The sequence below is a fragment of the Puma concolor genome, chromosome D1 (genome assembly GCF_028749965.1).
Source record: "Puma concolor isolate L17-30 chromosome D1, mPumCon1.1.hap2, whole genome shotgun sequence".
Taxonomy (NCBI): Eukaryota; Metazoa; Chordata; class Mammalia; order Carnivora; family Felidae; genus Puma; species Puma concolor.
This window is the reverse complement of record NC_141676.1, coordinates 94,035,866-94,053,590: the sequence shown is the minus strand read 5'-3', so window position 1 is coordinate 94,053,590 and position 17,725 is coordinate 94,035,866. Positions and strand designations below refer to the sequence as shown.

The 17,725-nt window shown below is 43.0% G+C and overlaps 1 protein-coding gene across 1 annotated transcript; it reads right to left on the bottom strand.

The window, feature by feature from the left end:
* Positions 1-1,004: 1,004 nt before the first annotated feature.
* On the bottom strand, positions 1,005-2,504 carry LOC147576878 (prostate and testis expressed protein 13-like). Its single transcript, XM_086676369.1, has 4 exons — positions 2,356-2,504; positions 2,201-2,224; positions 1,706-1,849; positions 1,005-1,389 (listed from the first exon to the last, which is right to left on the bottom strand). Exons 1-4 carry the CDS (start codon positions 2,417-2,419, stop codon positions 1,190-1,192), a joined length of 432 nt encoding a protein of 143 aa, XP_086532495.1. The 5' UTR covers positions 2,420-2,504; the 3' UTR covers positions 1,005-1,189.
* Between the last annotated feature and the right edge of the window lie 15,221 nt (positions 2,505-17,725).

The window sequence follows — 17,725 nt, the reverse complement described above, 5'->3', positions numbered from 1 at the left end:
TCCGACTTCAGCCAGGTCACGATCTCGCGGTCCGTGAGTTCGAGCCCCGCGTCAGGCTCTGGGCTGATGGCTCGGAGCCTGGAGCCTGTTTCCGATTCTGTGTCTCCCTCTCTCTCTGCCCCTCCCCTGTTCATGCTCTGTCTCTCTCTGTCCCAAAAATAAATAAAAACGTTGAAAAAAAAATTAAAAAAAAAAAACTGGGATAATATTATATATGTACACATCACTGTACAGCCAAATAGGAAATGTAATAGTGTCTGTAGATTCCAACATAGGAATGCAAGCATAGTAAAAGAAAAGTTCAACCCAAAGTGAGTGAATAATACTTTAGGGAGTCATTTTTGTCATTTCATAGCTTATTATTTTTGTTAGGACACCACAGTGAAGTCTGAAACTCTTATCTTCCCTTGACATAATTTGTTGCAGGGATGTGTCAATAGATGAAAAGCACTCAGCTTTTTACCAATGAATTCATTGAATGCAAGGAGATATTTAAGTATTTTTCAGAACTGGGTGGGAAGGGACTCCTCACATGCCAGGAAACAGAGTAGCTGGCCAATACCAGGCCAAGTGCTTACCCTGATGTCCTTGGCTTTGGCCATGAAAACAAGAGAAGATCATTAGAAACATGGTAACTTTGGTCTGTGTGGTCAGGAGGAGCTGTGGTTGGTACAGTTTCCCCCAAATGGTGGCAGAGGCACAAAGACTGTTTGCCTAGTTCACGGCAGTTAGAGTTTTCTATCTTCACATTTACTTTCTCAAGCCCCTACTTAACACAAGCCTTTCCTGCCCTCCAACAAACCCAAAGATTTCTCCTAAAATCTCTTGCAATTTCGTGTCCCTATTTCTCTCCAGCCTGCTTTCTCTTGATCTTTGCTCAGAAGCTCTACCAGAAAAATACTTTGCTCCCTTTGCCAAAGATTTGACCCCAGGCTTAGCATCAGAACTTAAGGATAGTTACAGATTGCCAGACGCTATCAGGAGGTAAAGACGGGAATCCAACCAGAAGGCAGACATGGGTGTTCTTATTTTCCTCTTAATGGAAAAACACTGACACAGGACATACAGAGCTTCCATGGGTAGATCTGCTGGAAAAGAGTAGAGAGTAGGGTCTGGGTTTGAGATAATGTGAGATGATGTTGCCATTGTGTAGGGGAAGGGCAAAAATTACTGGGAGGATAGTTTAAGGTTATGGTAGGACATCATCATGGATAGTGTGTTCTTTATCTTCTCCAAAAAGCTCTGACTTTTCCAAAATATCATGTCTAGTATTACACATATGTTTATCAGTGCAGCAAAATGTTTCTCTCAGTAAGTCATGGTATACTTGGAACATTCCCTCTTCACAAGGATTACAAGACAGTTTTGTATATCGGTACAGATATCTCCCTAAAGAGAGAAGAAAAGTAAAGGTAATTGCCTTACTTAATCACACTATCTCCCTGGCAATGATGGCTGTCAAGAATCTCATTGGTTTTCTGTAGCCAGGGATGAGCCCTCAAACTGTGCCTGCATCTCATCTCGGTCTCTCTAGACAGGACCGGGCAAAAGACATCTGCCTCCCACACAGGCTCCACCCGAGGTCGGGGTATGGAGAATTCCATTTTCCCAGCCTCTCCATGGGCCCTGTTCCCTCCACACCTTGACCTCAAGGAAGGTGGGCACCACTGGTAAAGTCTTGTGTCTCTCTCTACCTCTCACTTACCTGTAATTGGATCATTGTAGTAATAGTGATCTGTGGTGCAACTCTTATTGGATTTGAGGGATAAATTAAACTTCCAGCAACGTTTCTTGGGACCACGGCATTTGAATCCATCATAGAAATCACAATCATGGCAAAATCGAAGCCCTAAAGAAAAAGGGGAAAGATTTAAAGCAGAGCTCTAGGGAAGGCAATTCTTCAGAAACCTGCCCCATTGTCAACATTTACACTGGCGAGGGGCAGTCCTCACAGGAAGGAAGTTGACACCCTCCCCAACTTCTGCCAGGGGTCCTTACTCCCTTATAGCGACAGCTATAACCCTATATATTCAAACCCCCTCCCGCCTTCACCCAAGGCTGGGGGCAGAAAAAAGATTCCAGGGCAGTGAGTGAAAAGACTGGAAAAGAGTCAGAGAGATACAACGTGTGAAAAAATCAGGAATGTCCTCTCTCCCTGTGGCATCATATATCCAAAAACTGCAAACCAACTACACCATACATTTTGATTTGGGGCCATGGATATCTGTGAAAAGAAGAAGAAAATTCTCCTTGAGCCATTTTACAGTATCCCCAAAAGCCAACTTTAGAAACCACCTCCATTTCCTCCCCATATAGCCTCTCACCACCCATCACTGCCTCCCTCACAGGTTTTACCTTCATCCATGAAGACCACTGTGAAAATGCCCAGCAGAATCAACAGCAACAGCCTGAGACCCATTTCTGAGACATTCCCAGTGGGAGGTTCAGTTTTATTTATTCCCGTCACCTGCCGTCAGGCATCGCACTAGATCCCAGTATCATAAATTTCAGATCGAGCCACCTGAATCCTCTCTACCACGTTCCCAGGAGACGGTACATCCTGTCTGCATTTGCATTTCTCCAGATACTTGGAACTCAGCCCACCCAGACAGCTCATTCCATTTTATTAGATCTAGCATAAGGAACTAATTAACGTTCGTGTAGAATCTCTCTCCCTAGTACCTCTTCACTTCGCTTGTCGTTCTATTCGTTGGCCTACACGGAACATGTCTAAGCCCACGTTCCAGGACAGCCTTTCACATGTAGCAAACCTGGGGGCCCTGAGCCTTGCGAGGGAGTGGCTCAGTCCCTTTCAGGTACCAGAACCATCCAGACACTGGCCTCAGCATGACCTCCAGCGGTACTCCCTCCCTCCCAAAGTGAGTCGTCACTGCCACCAGGATACTCCAGATGTGGTCTGACCGCCCAGCATTAACACCACTGTGAGAGATGGATGGGGCAGCACAAGAAAGGGGGATGCAGAGGTGAAGATGATCAGTTTCCCTTCAGCTTTACTCACTAATTTGTTCAAGGGAGACAAAGACCGGAAATGATTCCAGTGGGAGAGATGTACACTGGGGATTATGGGCAGAGAGGAAGACATATTTGGATTAGTCACTAGAAAGGGGACAGACGGGGAAGGGAGCAGGGTGGGCTGGAAATGAGCTTTCCCATCAGTCCCCTGCCTTTGCGTCACTTCCTCCAGATGGTGCCACACATTTGTGCCTCCCTCCTTCGTCTACTAAGTGTCACTTTATCACCGAGGCTTTCCAATATACACACATGTAAATAGAAAATATTTGTACATACGTGGAAAACTCCCTTACCACACTTGCCACGTCCCTTTCCCGTTTTCTCCGGCATGCTCAAGCCGCTTTGTCATTCTAAGACTTTCCTTATTTATGTTTTCTTGTCTCTTTTCCCTCTCAAGAACGAAAGCGCCTGAATGCAAGATTTCCCTGTGTTGTGTTTGCTGCTTTCTCCTCAGCACTGGGATGCCTTGCAATTTTCAGATAGGCAAGACTATCTGATGAAAAAGTGAATGCATCGTTGGTGTGGTTAACCCGAGACACGAGGGAACGGTGAAAAGCCCCTAGTACCAAGTTGCGGGATGACCTGTGGTTGGTGGTCACCACAGAGAAGACAGGCGATGGCAACGGCAGATTCCCCTGTCTTGGGGACAGAGTGAGTGTGGGGCCCACTTATCTGAGTGGACTTTTCCCAGAGCCAGACACATGCTATTCCCAAGTACGATCCCTCACATAATCTTCGCCAGGAGGGTACGCCCTGTACATCTGGGATGGAGGCCCAAGGGTGCTACCTACCTGCTACGTGACCTTAAACAAGTTACTCATTTCTCTGGGATCTGGGACCTCACAGGTGAAATCAAGGGCTGTCAGAGGTATATCAGCTGTAGTTATTAGGACTTAATAAATTCACATATGATAATGGTCAGTAAGACCCTACTTGGTGGCAAACATTCTTGATTTCTTTGACTTCTCTGAACAACCACATAGCTTACAAATAATTGACCTCATCTTCAAGTGTGCTTGAAGCCCAAGTACACTTAGAGATGAAGTATTATTCCCCAGGGACCAAGGTTGGACCCGGTGAGCCATATCCTTCCACTACATCATGCTGTTTCTTTCCTTTACAATCCGAGAAGGGTTGTACATGATACGTATGAGATTCTGGTTCCTTATTGTGAAAATTGTGACTTTATCAGTGTACCTGTCTTCCCTGTTGAATGTGAGGCCCAGAAATGGTGGGAGATTCAGGAGCCGGTGCCCTGGTAAATCCCTTTAAACGGGCTAACACCTGAGTTGCTTTCCAGACTCAGCCAGAAGCTTTGGCTAGCTGCTTAGCCTTTCAACACTTCTGTCCTCAGGATCTTAGTGTGTGCCTCCGACAGACCTTGGACACCCGTGGCCACCTCTCCCTCCCACAGAGAGAGAGCATGTGCTGTCCAGGCATTCTTTCCTCCCCGCCTCCATATCTGAGCCCCCAGAACTAGGTTCCCAGCCCTCCCCTGGGGCCTCTCCTGGGGCTGAGGGTCTGCACCTTCTCCCCTCCACCCCTGGCTCCTATTTTTCCAGCCTGCTGCCCCTTCCTAGATGGGTGGTTGAAGAACTCGCTGTCCTGCTCTTTGCTGCTCCCGCCCTGCCCAGAGGCTCAACCTGTACCCACGTCCTATCTCTGCAGACAGAGGAGAAGGTAATGGACTTGAGGCCACATTTGACTCCTTTGTAGTCAGCCGTGGTTGGGCTCACTTTGTCCCTGCAGGAGGGCAGCGAAGGGGCAAAGGATACAGGGAGAAAGAAAATAAAAGCAGAACACCACCCCCACTCACACAGAGAAAGTTCCCTGCATAGAGCAATATCCCCTTCAACCATTTCTGCCAACCTCAGACAAGCACTTTCCCTGGCCCTGCTCAGCAGGGAACACACCTGAGGGTGGGATCATCTGGTCCCAGGTGAGTCCACGACAAGAGGGAGCCTTGCTTTATTACAGGACTCCATCTGAGCCCCACACACCCAGAAAAAAGGACATGTGTGACGGAGGTCCAGGCACGTTTCTCCTCCATGACCATTTCCCTTGCACGCAGTGCAAACCTGCCTCACTGCCGGGCCAGCAGGGGACATGGGGTCTGGCTGACTCGTTCTCCTGGCCGGCCCTTCACCCAGCCCTGCTTCAGAACTGCACTCCCTGTAGTAGCTGGACCCACCCCACATCACTTCCCTGAATGCCTGGGTCTCACTCCAGAAACCCTTGCCGTCCCCCCATACTCAACCCAAAGCAGCCCCACTTCCCTCCTTTCACTGTCCTTCAGACTTTCTCGCTGTGGGCAGCCTTGAAGGTACCGTTTTCCCCAGTGGGTCAAATGGAGGAGTTGGGCATGGAAGCAATAGAGCCCCATGTCTTTATTTTATGCCTAAGAAACAGGACTGAATTGCAATTTCACTGCAGTGTGAAGACAGAGGGAGATCATGATCTGGGTGCTCTCAGCTGTCAGGTCAAGGATCATGTCTGATTGGTGCTAACAGAGCAAGAAACAGGAATTCAGGGTCAGACATGGATTCTGGGTCACCACTTCCCATCGATTCGGCTCCTACCACATGCCCTGTTTTGGAGCTTAACTCATCTAACCGACTTGACAGTGGATGGATTGTGGGGAGGCCAGGAGTGACAATGGACTTCTTCAAGAGGACTCCTCCTCAAAAGCCCCTATTTCCCGACGCTTTTCTTACACTGAGTCAGCAGGATCTCAGTCTCTAAGGCAGTGAGGGCTTTGCCCTGAAGTCCTGTTCTATTGCCCCAGCCCACTGCCTAACAGCCTCCTGTTCCAGTAGTTGCCCACCCCGTTTTGGAGTGATGAGTACGGGATGGAAGGCTGCTGCAAGCCACCCCTAACAGCAGTTCTCGCCCAACTTCCAGGACTGCGGTCACAGTACGTGCACAGTAAATATGCTTCCCTGTACAGGCTGCTGGGACATTGACAAGTCAAGCTGGAGTAGAGGGACTGGAAGTTATACTGCCCTCTAGCTGTAACTTGCACGTGTTCTTGCCTACCCAGGAAAACCCACCTGTGGAGCCCAGGAGAGTGAGAACACCCACGTTAAGGCCATTTAAATTTTCTCTGAACGTGCATCGGGAAGAATGGAGATTGTTACCCCAAACATGACATGTCGGATCCGTATTCTCTATGCTCCCAGACTAAAAGTGAGCCAAGTGGGTGCTCACCAGGGCTGCCAGAATAGAAAGCCCTGTGATAGGGCTGAGATGAGAACTAAGAACATGGAACACTTTGTGTTACTTTCCATAGTAGCCCAGACCTCTTAGCCAGAGTAAATGTCAGAGCCTTCAGCCAGCAGGAGCCAGTCTCAAGATGGTCATCTGTCCATGGAGAACAGCAGGCTAGAGCCTGCAGGTGCCCCTCTGGCATGGGATGAGGAAGAACCTGGCCATGAGGGTCGCTGCAGGAATGTCCTGATGAAGGTTAACTACCACAAAGGCTTAGATTAGACTTGTGTGTTGAAGTGGGCACAAGAACTGTTTCTTCCAGAATAGACTTTGAAGGTGGAGACTCAGGAGACTCAGGTTCAGGGCATACTGATTTTCCTTGATGGGCAAACAGCACAGATATTCACTGAGTTCTGATATTGAGCCTGTGCAAGACGGGCCCCACTCTGCAACTCTTGATGGCCACAGTCTGGGGAAACATCCAGAGAATGCATAGAAATCCCAAGAAGCTCAAGTTAAATGTCTATAGAGGTTCTCTTTGTGTCTCTTCTTCATCTGTACAACCACCAACTCTTGGAGCTTTGTTGGCACCTACAGAGGCCCTTCTACATGTTCCAAACTTCTGGGAATAGGTTATCTTTTCTTGGTTCCCAGGGACGGGAAAAGGAGGTATCTGAGGGGAGAGGGAAGGAGATAGCCTACAGCGTGTGTCAGGATTTGGGGGAGACACTCTCTTTTCCACACACGTCCAGCTAAGGAAAAATTTCCCAAGCTTTTACACACTGTGAACAGGAACTTTATCAATTACTCAGTTATTTCCTAAAGACCCCCGATCATGCGAACTCACACATCGCCATCTATCAGATGGGAAGTCATAAACTCCCTCACTCATACTACAGTTAGTGAAGGGATCCAGGACCTCAGCAAGAGAGTAATAGCTTCAGCCGCAGAGGGAGGGAAGAGAAGGGCGTCACTCCCTAATCAGGAAGTTCCCTGTTACTGCCCATAGCTTGCCATCAAGATTTCTACTGCTTGCCACCCCCGCCTTGCCCCCGCCTCCCCAGGGTCTCCTTATGCTATGCCTTTGCTGCCTCTGGCAATCTCTCTGCCTCTCCTTTTTTCACCTTTTCTTTCTAGCAGTGCCTTTGCTTTCTCATTCAATGACATCACTCTTCCCCCCCAATCTTGATTGGGAGATAGTAGAACTGCCTAAGAGTTCTTTCACCTATAACCAGGCATGAAGGTTTCTGTTACTATCAACTACATGTTCATCCTGGATTAGTGGCTTCTCCCTCCAGTTGCATAGAGGCCATTTAAGACCAGAAGCCTCTTATCTTTTAGATAACACTTGTTATCTACTTATCTAAACACATCCTTATATGAATTAAATCAAGCACTTCTTGGGATGTTTTTAATGTACCAGATAGAGGAATGACATAGAAACTACTACATTGTGGTTCACAAAATTTATGTAATTAGATGAACAACCTACTCTGCCACCCCATCCCCCTGCATATATGCCAACACCAACATGACCACCTTTCTAACTCCTGGTTCATTTGGGGATGTAATAAAATTAAAACAATTTTTTAATTTAATGTTTATTTTGGGAGAGACAGAGACAGAGACAGAGCACAAGCGGGGGGGGGGGGGGGGGGGGGCGGGGCACACAGAGAGAGGAAGACACAGAATCCGAAGCAGGCTCCAGGCTCCAAACTGTCAGCACAGAGCCCGATGCAAGGCTCGAACTCGTGAGCCATGAGATCATGACCTGAGCCAAAGTCAGACGCTCAGCCAACTGAGCCACCCAGGCACCCCATGGGATATAATAAAATTTAAAACTTTTGCTATCTCTCTTCACACATAGACAACAGTGTAGAAATCCCCTATTTAAGATGGTAGTTTTCCAAGAGCAGCGTAGTAGATCCAAAACTCCAGCTCGGGCTTTTACAGCCAATCATGGGCTATCAAATTGTCATCTTTATTGCTTAAAAACATAGCATCTGTGGCCTCATTTTTATGCACCTGAGCTTCTCATCAAGGTTTGAAACAGGAGGATGAATAAGGAGTTCCAAGTAAAACTGAGCATATTAATGAAAATTTTATCCTCAGAATTGATGGAATCACATGAGATTATAATCTATTTAGTAGAATATCTTTGTAAATTAATGTTTGCATGTGGGACAAGATGGTCTCCAACTGGATTCCCTATGATGGAGGGGGCATTGCCTCACCTTGCATTGCTTGGAAGATCTTCAAGGGAATAGGACCTGAAGAGCTGAAGCCACCCAATGACTTTCCACTGGATTCAGAGAGCTGAAGCTCACCCAGATTGCCCTCCTAAAATACACATCTCGAAGCTCACCACAATGTCAACCAATTCATTGCTGTGGAAACAAAATTCTATGGGTTACCAAGCACCAGTATCAGACTGGTGGGGAGGGAGCAGGCCAACCTCCTTGTTGGATTCATTCCTTCGACACATATGTTGGATGCTTGCCACGTGCTAGATATTGAGGAGTTGCTTTAGGTGCTGGGGATACTTCTAAGAACAGAAGAGACCATTAGGGGTCAGGGGCTAGATAGTGTTTTGAAGAAAGACTCAGAGGGACAGAGGGACCGATTTCAATCTAAATGGAATTAGAGACTATGACATGGAGAATCTAATGCATGCTCCCTCAGAAAGAACGGAACTTAAAAAATGAAAGACTGATTTCCCATAAAAGCCCGATTTAAAGACAATGGAGCCTTATCTCATGACCACTGAACATCTGCCAAAAAGCTCTCACTATACTCAAGCCACTGAAATTCGTGAACTCTGGCTGGACTCCCCCCTCTTTGCATTCCTTGACCATAAGTATAGCCCACCCCAAATCCTGAATGGACTCACCCGTAGCTTGCTACAGCATGTGTTTCCCCAATTGTAATTTCTCTGCTATTACTGAATGAACTCAATTTCTGGCAAGGTAAGCTTGCTTCTATTCATCTCTTTATTTAGGTAGACAGAAGAAAGCTAGGACCTGGGTCATGTCTGTGAGAAGGCCAACTAAGATAGTTTGCACTTTCCTTCTCTTTCCATTGGACTATGGAAATGGTCGTATTTAGTGTGTAGTTTGCATTTTTGCTACACCTATGCAAGCCACTCAGTAAAGTCTGATATGTCCATGTAATTCTGAAAGGTGGTATGTTGGGAATAAAGGAACTAGGCCTTCCTACATTAACTCCTTTATTGAGGCCCATTTCATGGTAGCAGCACCATATCAGCTTAACATAACGCTCCCATGGCTTCTGGTTTCAAATGACAGCTTTACTACGTTTGTGACCTTAAGAATGGAACGTAACCTCATGTATTCATAAGGTTGTAGTAAGAATAAAATGAGATAATGTGCGTCAATGGCATAGATCAGCACTCGGCACAAGAAAGTGCTCATTACCTTTTTAATGTAAAAATTATAGTAAGTTATTAAGTCAAGAAGGACAGCAGCCGAGGGGTCCCAGAGAGTGACCAGTATCGAATGAACCAGGGCCTATTGTGGAAATGAGATCACACGGAGAACAAAGTATAGGATTAATCTGAATTAGGAGTGAATTTAAGACTAATCTCCTTTTATCTCCAATGTATTTGCAAGAGGAGCCCTTTGAAGGAGGAGTTTACAAAAGTACAGAACCAGAACTTGGAAAGGAATACTTTGAGTTGCTGCTGGTTGAAATCACTGAACCACAAGGGCATCCAAGTGTGAGAGAGAGACACTGAGTCTGGCATTAGACACTGCCTGGGGTTTCAATGCAGCCGATGCCTCAGGGTAGATGGCCAATCTCCAAGAGCCCTAGAATAGAAACTTGGTTTTGTAGATGGTCTTAGAGAAAGTACATTTCACTTCTGGACACCTGGTACAAGAAAACCGAAAATATCTTTGCTTATATACTGCAGTTTGGAAAATTACTGCAAAGACAGTGCAAATAGGGAACATAGGAACATAGTTGGGGCATTCAGGACTCATTGGAGAAGACTTCTGAGGCTTTGAAGAGTGAAACATTACTGTAGGCTCTGAGACTAGAGGAAGTGGAACCAAGGAAAGGTCTATTTGATCTTTCATGTGATTTTTCTCCTTTGCCTCCTGCAGAAACCAGCCTGACCCATTCTACCTGGATACTCCCTATATAGGAATAAAGCAAGATTTGGCATAGAAAAGAAGGAAAACTAAAATAATACAGTAATATGCATGACCTGACATTTTACTTTTTATTTATTTATTTTTTTAGTTTGCTCCCTGCTCAACGTGGGACTGGAACTCACAACCCCAAAATCAAGAGTCCCATGCCCTACTGACAGAGCCAAGCAGGCGCCCATGGTGTGACATTTTTCAACAGATAATACTACATAACAGTAACCTCATCAACCAAAGAATTATTCTGAGAAAGCGTTTCCCAAATTCCTTCATGTTTAATTTGTAATGGAACCTGGAGGACACATATCAGAATATTCTCTTATGTCATAAGAGGAATGCCTCATCCCCCATTAGCCTATGATGCCTATGGTCAGAGGAAGAGAGGAGAAAAGGAGTGGGAGCGGGATAGCAAAGTGTCTCCATTCCTTCTTCCCAACAGGCAGAGAAAAAGGTCACTGTACTGACTCTGGTGACTTATTCTGATCACAAGGGGGGAGTTTAAGTTGTGCCTACACAATGGGGGCAAGAAAAATTAGGTTTGAAAATCGGGATTCACTAGAAGATCTTTAATTATTCCCTTGCTCAATAGTCTTGTTGAATAGAAAAGACAACAAAGACAAATCCAGCAAGGATTCAGATCTTACAGAAATGAGGGCTGGGGTATGCCACCAGGTCAGGAAGCCTATCCAGTTGATAGGCCAGCAGAAGTGAGAGAACAGAGAATACAAGTGCGGGAATGCAGCTGTGACGACCAACCATCTCAGTTACAGAAGTGGGAGTTGTGGCAGCTGTATTTCAGATTGCTTCATCATTTCAGTGATCTCCCTTGCCCTCCCCCCGTCACTAGAAAGAGCCTTGGTGGTGGCTATTTCACTTTTTTTTTTTTTTGGGGGGGGGTGATAGTATGGTTGAATTGCTATCACCTCCCAAGGATAAGGTAATGGAGATTTTTATATTCCTGGTGCTGGGACTGTAAAGTTTCCACCCAGGTGAAGAATGGATGCTGAGAGATTAAAGGGGTGAATCCTTGCCAACACTTCTTGTTTCTTGTGTTGTTAATTTTAGCCATTCTGACAGGTGTGAGGTGGTCTCTCATCATGGTTTTGATTTATATTTCTCTAATGATGAGTGATGTTGAGCATCTTTTCATGTGTCTGTTAGCCATCTGGACGTCTTCTTTAGAAAGAGGTCTATTCATGTCTTCTGCCCATTTCTTAACTGGATTATTTGTTTTTTGGGGTGTTGAGTTTTAAAAGTTCTTTATATAGTTTGGGTACTAACCCTTTATTCAAATATCCAAATATCTTCTCCCATTCTGTGGGTTGCAAATATCTTCTCCCATTTGCAAATATCTTCTCCCATTCTGTGGGTTGCCTTTGAGTTTTGCTGTGCAGAAGCTTTTTATCTTGATGAAATCTCAATGGTTCATTTTTGCTTTTGTTTTGTTTCCCTTGCCTCCAGCAACGTGTCTAGTAACAAGTTGCTCTGGCAGAGATCAAAGAGGTTGCTGCCTGTGGTCTCCTCTAAGATTTTGATGGTTTCCTGTCTCACAGTCTAGGTCTTTCATCCATTTTGAATTTATTTTTGTGTATGGTGTAAGAAAGTGGTCCAATTTCATTCTTTTGCATGTGGCTGTTCAGTTTTCCCAACACCATTTGTTGAAGAGACTGTCTTTTTCCCACTGGACATTCTTCCCTGCTTTGTCAAAGATGAGTTGACCATGAAGTTGTGGGTCCATTTCTGGGTTTTCTATTCTATTCTATTGATCTATGTGTCTGTTTTTGTGCCAGTACCTAACATCTTGATGACTATTGCTTTGCAAAAAACCTCAAGTCCGGAATCATGATGCCTCCAGCTTTGCTTTTCTTTTTCCGGGATTGCCTTGGCTATTTGGGTTTTTTTGTGCTTCCATACGAATTTTAGAATTGTTTGTTCTAGCTCTGGTGGGATTTTGATAGGGATTCAGTTAAATCTGTACATTGCTTTGTTTCATTCTTCATTGCTTGTTTCATTCTTTCCTCCAGATTAAGAGAGAGAATCCCAAGTATCGACATTTTAACAATATTTGTTCTTCCGATCCACGAGGAATGTTTTTCCATTTCTTTGTGTCACCTTCAATTTCTTTCATACGTGTTCTGTAATTTTCAGTGTACAGATCTTTTACCTCTTTGGTTAGGTTTCTTCCCAGGTATCTTACAGTTTTGGGTGCAATTGTAAATGGGATTGATTTTTTGATTTCTTTTTCTGCTTCTTCATTTTTGTTGTATAGAAATGCAATTGATTTCTGTACGTTGATTCTGTATCCTGCAACTTTTTCTGAATTCATGTATTGGTTCTAGAGTTTTCTTGGTGGAATCTTTTGGGTTTTTAGCATATAGTATCATGTCATCTGTAAATAGTGTAAGTTTTATTTCTTTGCCAATTTGGATGCCTTTTATTTCTTTTTATTGTCTGATTTTTGTGGTTAGGCCTTCTGGTATTATGTTAAATAACAGTATTGAGAGTGGGCATCCCTGTCTCTATCCTGACTGTAGAGGAAAAGCTCTCAGTTTTTCCCCATTTAAGGATGATATTAGCTGTGGGTTTTTCACATATGGCCTTTATAATGATGCGGTGTGTTCTCTCTAAACCTACTTTGGTAGGGGTTTTTATCATGAATAGATGTTGTACTTTGTCAAATATTTTATCTGTATGTGGCGTATCACACTGATTGATTTCAGAATATTGAACCACCCTTGCTATCCAGGGATAAATCCCACTTGATCATGGTGAATCATTTTTTTTTTTTTAATTTTTTTTTTTTCAACGTTTATTTATTTTTGGGACAGAGAGAGACAGAGCATGAACGGGGGAGGGGCAGAGAGAGAGGGAGACACAGAATCAGAAACAGGCTCCAGGCTCTGAGCCATCAGCCCAGAGCCCGACGCGGGGCTCGAACTCACAGACGGTGAGATCGTGACCTGGCTGAAGTCGGACGCTTAACCGACTGCGCCACCCAGGCGCCCCGGTGAATCATTTTTTAATGTATTGTTGGATGTGGTTTGCTAGTATTGTATTGGGAATTTTTGCATCTGTGTTCATCAGGAATACTGGCCTACCGTTCTCTTTTTTAGTCATGTCTTTACCTGGTTTTGGTATCAGGGCAATGCTGGCCTCACAGGATATATTTGGAAGTTTTCCTTCCTTTTCTATTTTTTGGAATTGTTTGAGAAGAATATATATTAACTCTTCTTTAAATGCTTGGTAGATTTCACCTTGGTAGATGAAGCCATCTGGTCCAGGACTTTTGTTTGTTGGGAGTTTTGGTAATTGATTCAATTTCTTCTCTGATTATTGGTCTGTTCCAGTTTTCTATTTCTTCCTGTTTCTGTTTTGGTAATTTACACGTTTCTAGTCCATTTCTTCCAGATTTCCCAATTTGTTGGCATATAGTTTTTCATAATATTCTCTAACAATGTTTCTATTTCTGTGGTGTTGGTTGCTATTTTCTCCCTCTTTGTGATTTTATTTTTGGGGGTCCTTTCTGTTTTTACAGTAACACAAGTTGTTGTGAGTTGGCTTTTATATACCTATACAAGGATAAATGGAATTGAGGAAAAATTTTGGTAGTTCAAGGGTTTATATTATTGACTGTTCTTTCATCAGTATCTTTGCTATGCAGGCAACTTGAGTGATGATCTTGTTATCTGTTTTCACCTAGCCTAGCAAATTGCCAGCAGTATCATAACTGAAGAGAAAGTTAACCAATCTTCTACTTCGATATGTCTGATTTACTGAATAATATAGTGTTGTCCTATTTTTGTTTAAGTTTATTCATTTATTTTGAGAGGGGTGGGAAGGAGGAGGGAGAGAGGGAGAGAGAGAATCCCAAGCAGGCTCTGCCCTGTCAGCACAAAGTCCCACATGGAGCTCAATCTCACAAACTGTGAAATCATGACCTGAGCTGAAGTCAAGAGTCGGATGCTTAACCAACTGAGCCACCCAGGCACCCCAGTGTTACCTCATTTAAATTATTTATGTCCTTCATTCAGTTTTTAAGCTACTAAAAATAATTTTATGTTCATTTTTAAAAATGAAAAAGGAGAAAGGGACAAAAATATAAATTACCTACAACATTAGTATTGTCTGAGATTTTTTGTCAAATAGTTCTTTATTATATTTTGCACCTCTCTGTTGAGATTCCCTCATGTCTCTCTTTTTCTGTAAGTTCTTGAGAATATTTATAATAGGAATTTTAAATTCTTTGCCTGTTAATTCCAACATCTGGGTTGTTGCAGTCTTTTATATATTGATTCTCTGAAACTTTTTCCATGGCTTTACTTCTATAGGAAAAGAAAATAAACTTATGCCAGAAAAATATATCACTCAATGCTTAAAACTAGATAATACATTAAAATACCACCGTTTTTCACTATTAAAATTAGATGAATAAAAAAGTTGCTTGAGAGAGAGGTAGATAGATAATAGACGTGAAGTGAAAATGGGATCACACTAAACTGCACTATTTTAAAACCCCCTATTTTAATGAACATATTCTAACATGTTTTGAAATCCATATATTTGTATTTATATTATATCACTTCTATGGATGCATGGTGTTTCGGTATACCAATGTATCACATTTGATTTAGGCAATCTGATTGCTTCTACTTTTTGACTTTTATTACCAACACTGCCACAGAGCTTGTTTCCTCATGTGAATTATTTTTTATCTTGTTTCATTCTCTCCTCCAAATTAGAATTATTTTCTTGTGATATTTTTTTAAAAATTGGGGTATAATTGACATAGAAATATTAATTTCATGTGTAAAACATTGTGATTCGATATTTGTACAGATTGCAAAATGATCACCACAATATATCTAATTAATATCCATCATCACACACATTTACAAATTTTTTCCTTGTAATGGGAACCTTTAAGATTTACTGTCTTAGCAATTCAAGTATGCAAACGGTATTATTAACTACAATCACCATGCTGTAATTATATCTCTTATTTATTTTATAACTGAAATCTGTATCTTTTGACTTCCTTCACCCATTTCATCCATCCCCTACCCCCCACCTCGGGCAACCACCAATCTGTTTTCTTGTTCTCTGTATCTATGAGCTTGCTTGATTGTTTTTATTGTTTTTCTTTGTTTTTAGATTCCACATGTAAGTGAGATCATATGGTATTTGTCTTTCTCTGTCGACTTATTTCACTTAGCATAATGCCCTCAAGTTCCATCTATGTTGTTGTAAATGGCAAGGTTTCTTTCTTTTCTGTGGCTGAATAATATAATATATGAATATCTATATGATTGACAAAGCTTCACCATGTCCGTTTAAGGAATTGTGGACTCTTGGTGTTGCCAATTGTTCCTGATTGGCCCTTTGATGTATGTGCATGCATGTGCACACACAAACACACACACACACACACACCACTTTCGTATGTGGTCAGATCTATCAATCTTATCCTATTTGTGATCGATGTTAAGATTCAAAATCTTCCTCTATCACTAGATTATATAAATATTGTTAATATAATAGTGAGTTTAGAAAAAGAGAGTGCTTTGGGATTGTGTAGAAATTGGATCCAATTCCAACTGTGCCACTAACTAGTTGTAACAAATTGTATTTTTCAAAGATGGCTGCCACAATATCTCCCTTACCACAAGCTCTCTTTGCTACTCTCCAATCAAAAAGGGGAGCTTTGGGGCGCCTGGGTGGCGCAGTCGGTTAAGCCTCCGACTTCAGCCAGGTCACGATCTCGCGGTCCGTGAGTTCGAGCCCCGCGTCAGGCTCTGGGCTGATGGCTCGGAGCCTGGAGCCTGTTTCCGATTCTGTGTCTCCCTCTCTCTCTGCCCCTCCCCCGTTCATGCTCTGTCTCTCTCTGTCCAAAAAAAAAAAAAAAAAAAAAAAAAAAAGTTGAAAAAAAAAAAGGGAGCTTGGCCAGGCTTGTGACTCACTTGTAACCAATAGAACTTAGCAGAAGTAATAATGCATGACTTCCAAAGCTAGCCCATAATATGTGATGCAACTTTCACTTTGTTAAAATATACACTTGCCTTTAGAGCCTGGAGCCTCCATGCTGTGAAGGAGCCCAAGAAAGTCCATATGAAGGTATTCTGACCAACAGCCACAGGTGACATCACAACTTAAACCAGCATCAACTGCAAAGACATGTGAGTGAAGACACCTCATAGTGATTCCAGTCTTCAGCTCTAGAATCACCTCCAGACTCTGAATCTTCCCACCTGAGGTCCCAGACATCATGGAGCAGAGACGAGCTATCCCCACTCTGTACTTTCTAAATTGTGATCCATAGTACCAGTCAATACAATAATTTTTTAATGCAGCAATATTAACTGGAAAGCTGTGTAACACTTGTCAAATTACTGTACTTGTCAAATTACCCAATTAGCATCTGGGCAACCAGTCTATTCTTCAGGTTTCTCCTCCACTAAAATGTCTTACAATAATAGCTACCTCATAGGAAGTTCCGAAGATTAAATGAGATCATACATGAAAAGTACTTAACATGTGTCTAGCACACTGTAAGAAGTTAAGCAATAATAGCCACAACAATATTTAAAAGGTTTTTTGTTTCTTTTTAAATATTTATTTATTTATTTATTTATTTATTTATTTATTTATTTTGAGGAGAGGAGGGGTGGAGAGAGAGGGAGAGAGAATCCCAAGAAGTCTCCATGCTCAGCACGGACCCTACGCAGGGCTCAATCCCACAACTGTGAGATCATGACCTGAGCCACAATCAAAAGTCAGATGCTCAACCGACTGAGCCATCCAGGAGCCCCAGGTTTTTTGTTTATGGCATTTAAATCTTTAATACATGTGACATTTATTTTGGTCTAATGTGTAAGGTTGTGTGAATTACTTAGCAGTCAACTCCGAGTTAACACTTAGATTAGTAGTCAAATTACTGTCTTTTAAAAGGTATGTGAAGAAAAAACTCCTGCACAACTACATGCATATATGAAAAAGGAGCATGTGCATTGGAGGATTGATAGTTGGGGTGGTATCGTGTGGATAAAGAAATTTTCACCTAGGTCTTATTGTGTTCATTTGTTCAAGATGGAAAATGGGACTAAGAAGAAAATCCGAAGATGGGGTGAACCAAGAGGTAATATCCAAGCTTGAAGCACTTTTAGCTAGGAAGCTGAATAAGAAAGATTCTCCTCATTCATGAGGATGAATCCATTTATATCTTATACACACCGTCACTCATAGGTACCAGAATGTAACTTCAGTTTCTAACCCAACTTCTCGTTTTAGAGCATCATTCACAGTGATGGTGGAAAATATAT

Excerpts from the sequence above, each read along its gene's own strand:
- LOC147576878 (XM_086676369.1), bottom strand. The coding sequence starts at position 2,419 with ATGGGTCTCAGGCTGTTGCTGTTGATTCTGCTGGGCATTTTCACAGTG. Across the intron at positions 1,850-2,200 it reads CCATGGCCCCAAATCAAAAT|GGCTTCGATTTTGCCATGAT; the intron begins GTATGGTGTAGT and ends CTTTTTCTTTAG. Across the intron at positions 1,390-1,705 it reads CTACAATGATCCAATTACAG|GGAGATATCTGTACCGATAT; the intron begins GTAAGTGAGAGG and ends TTCTCTCTTTAG.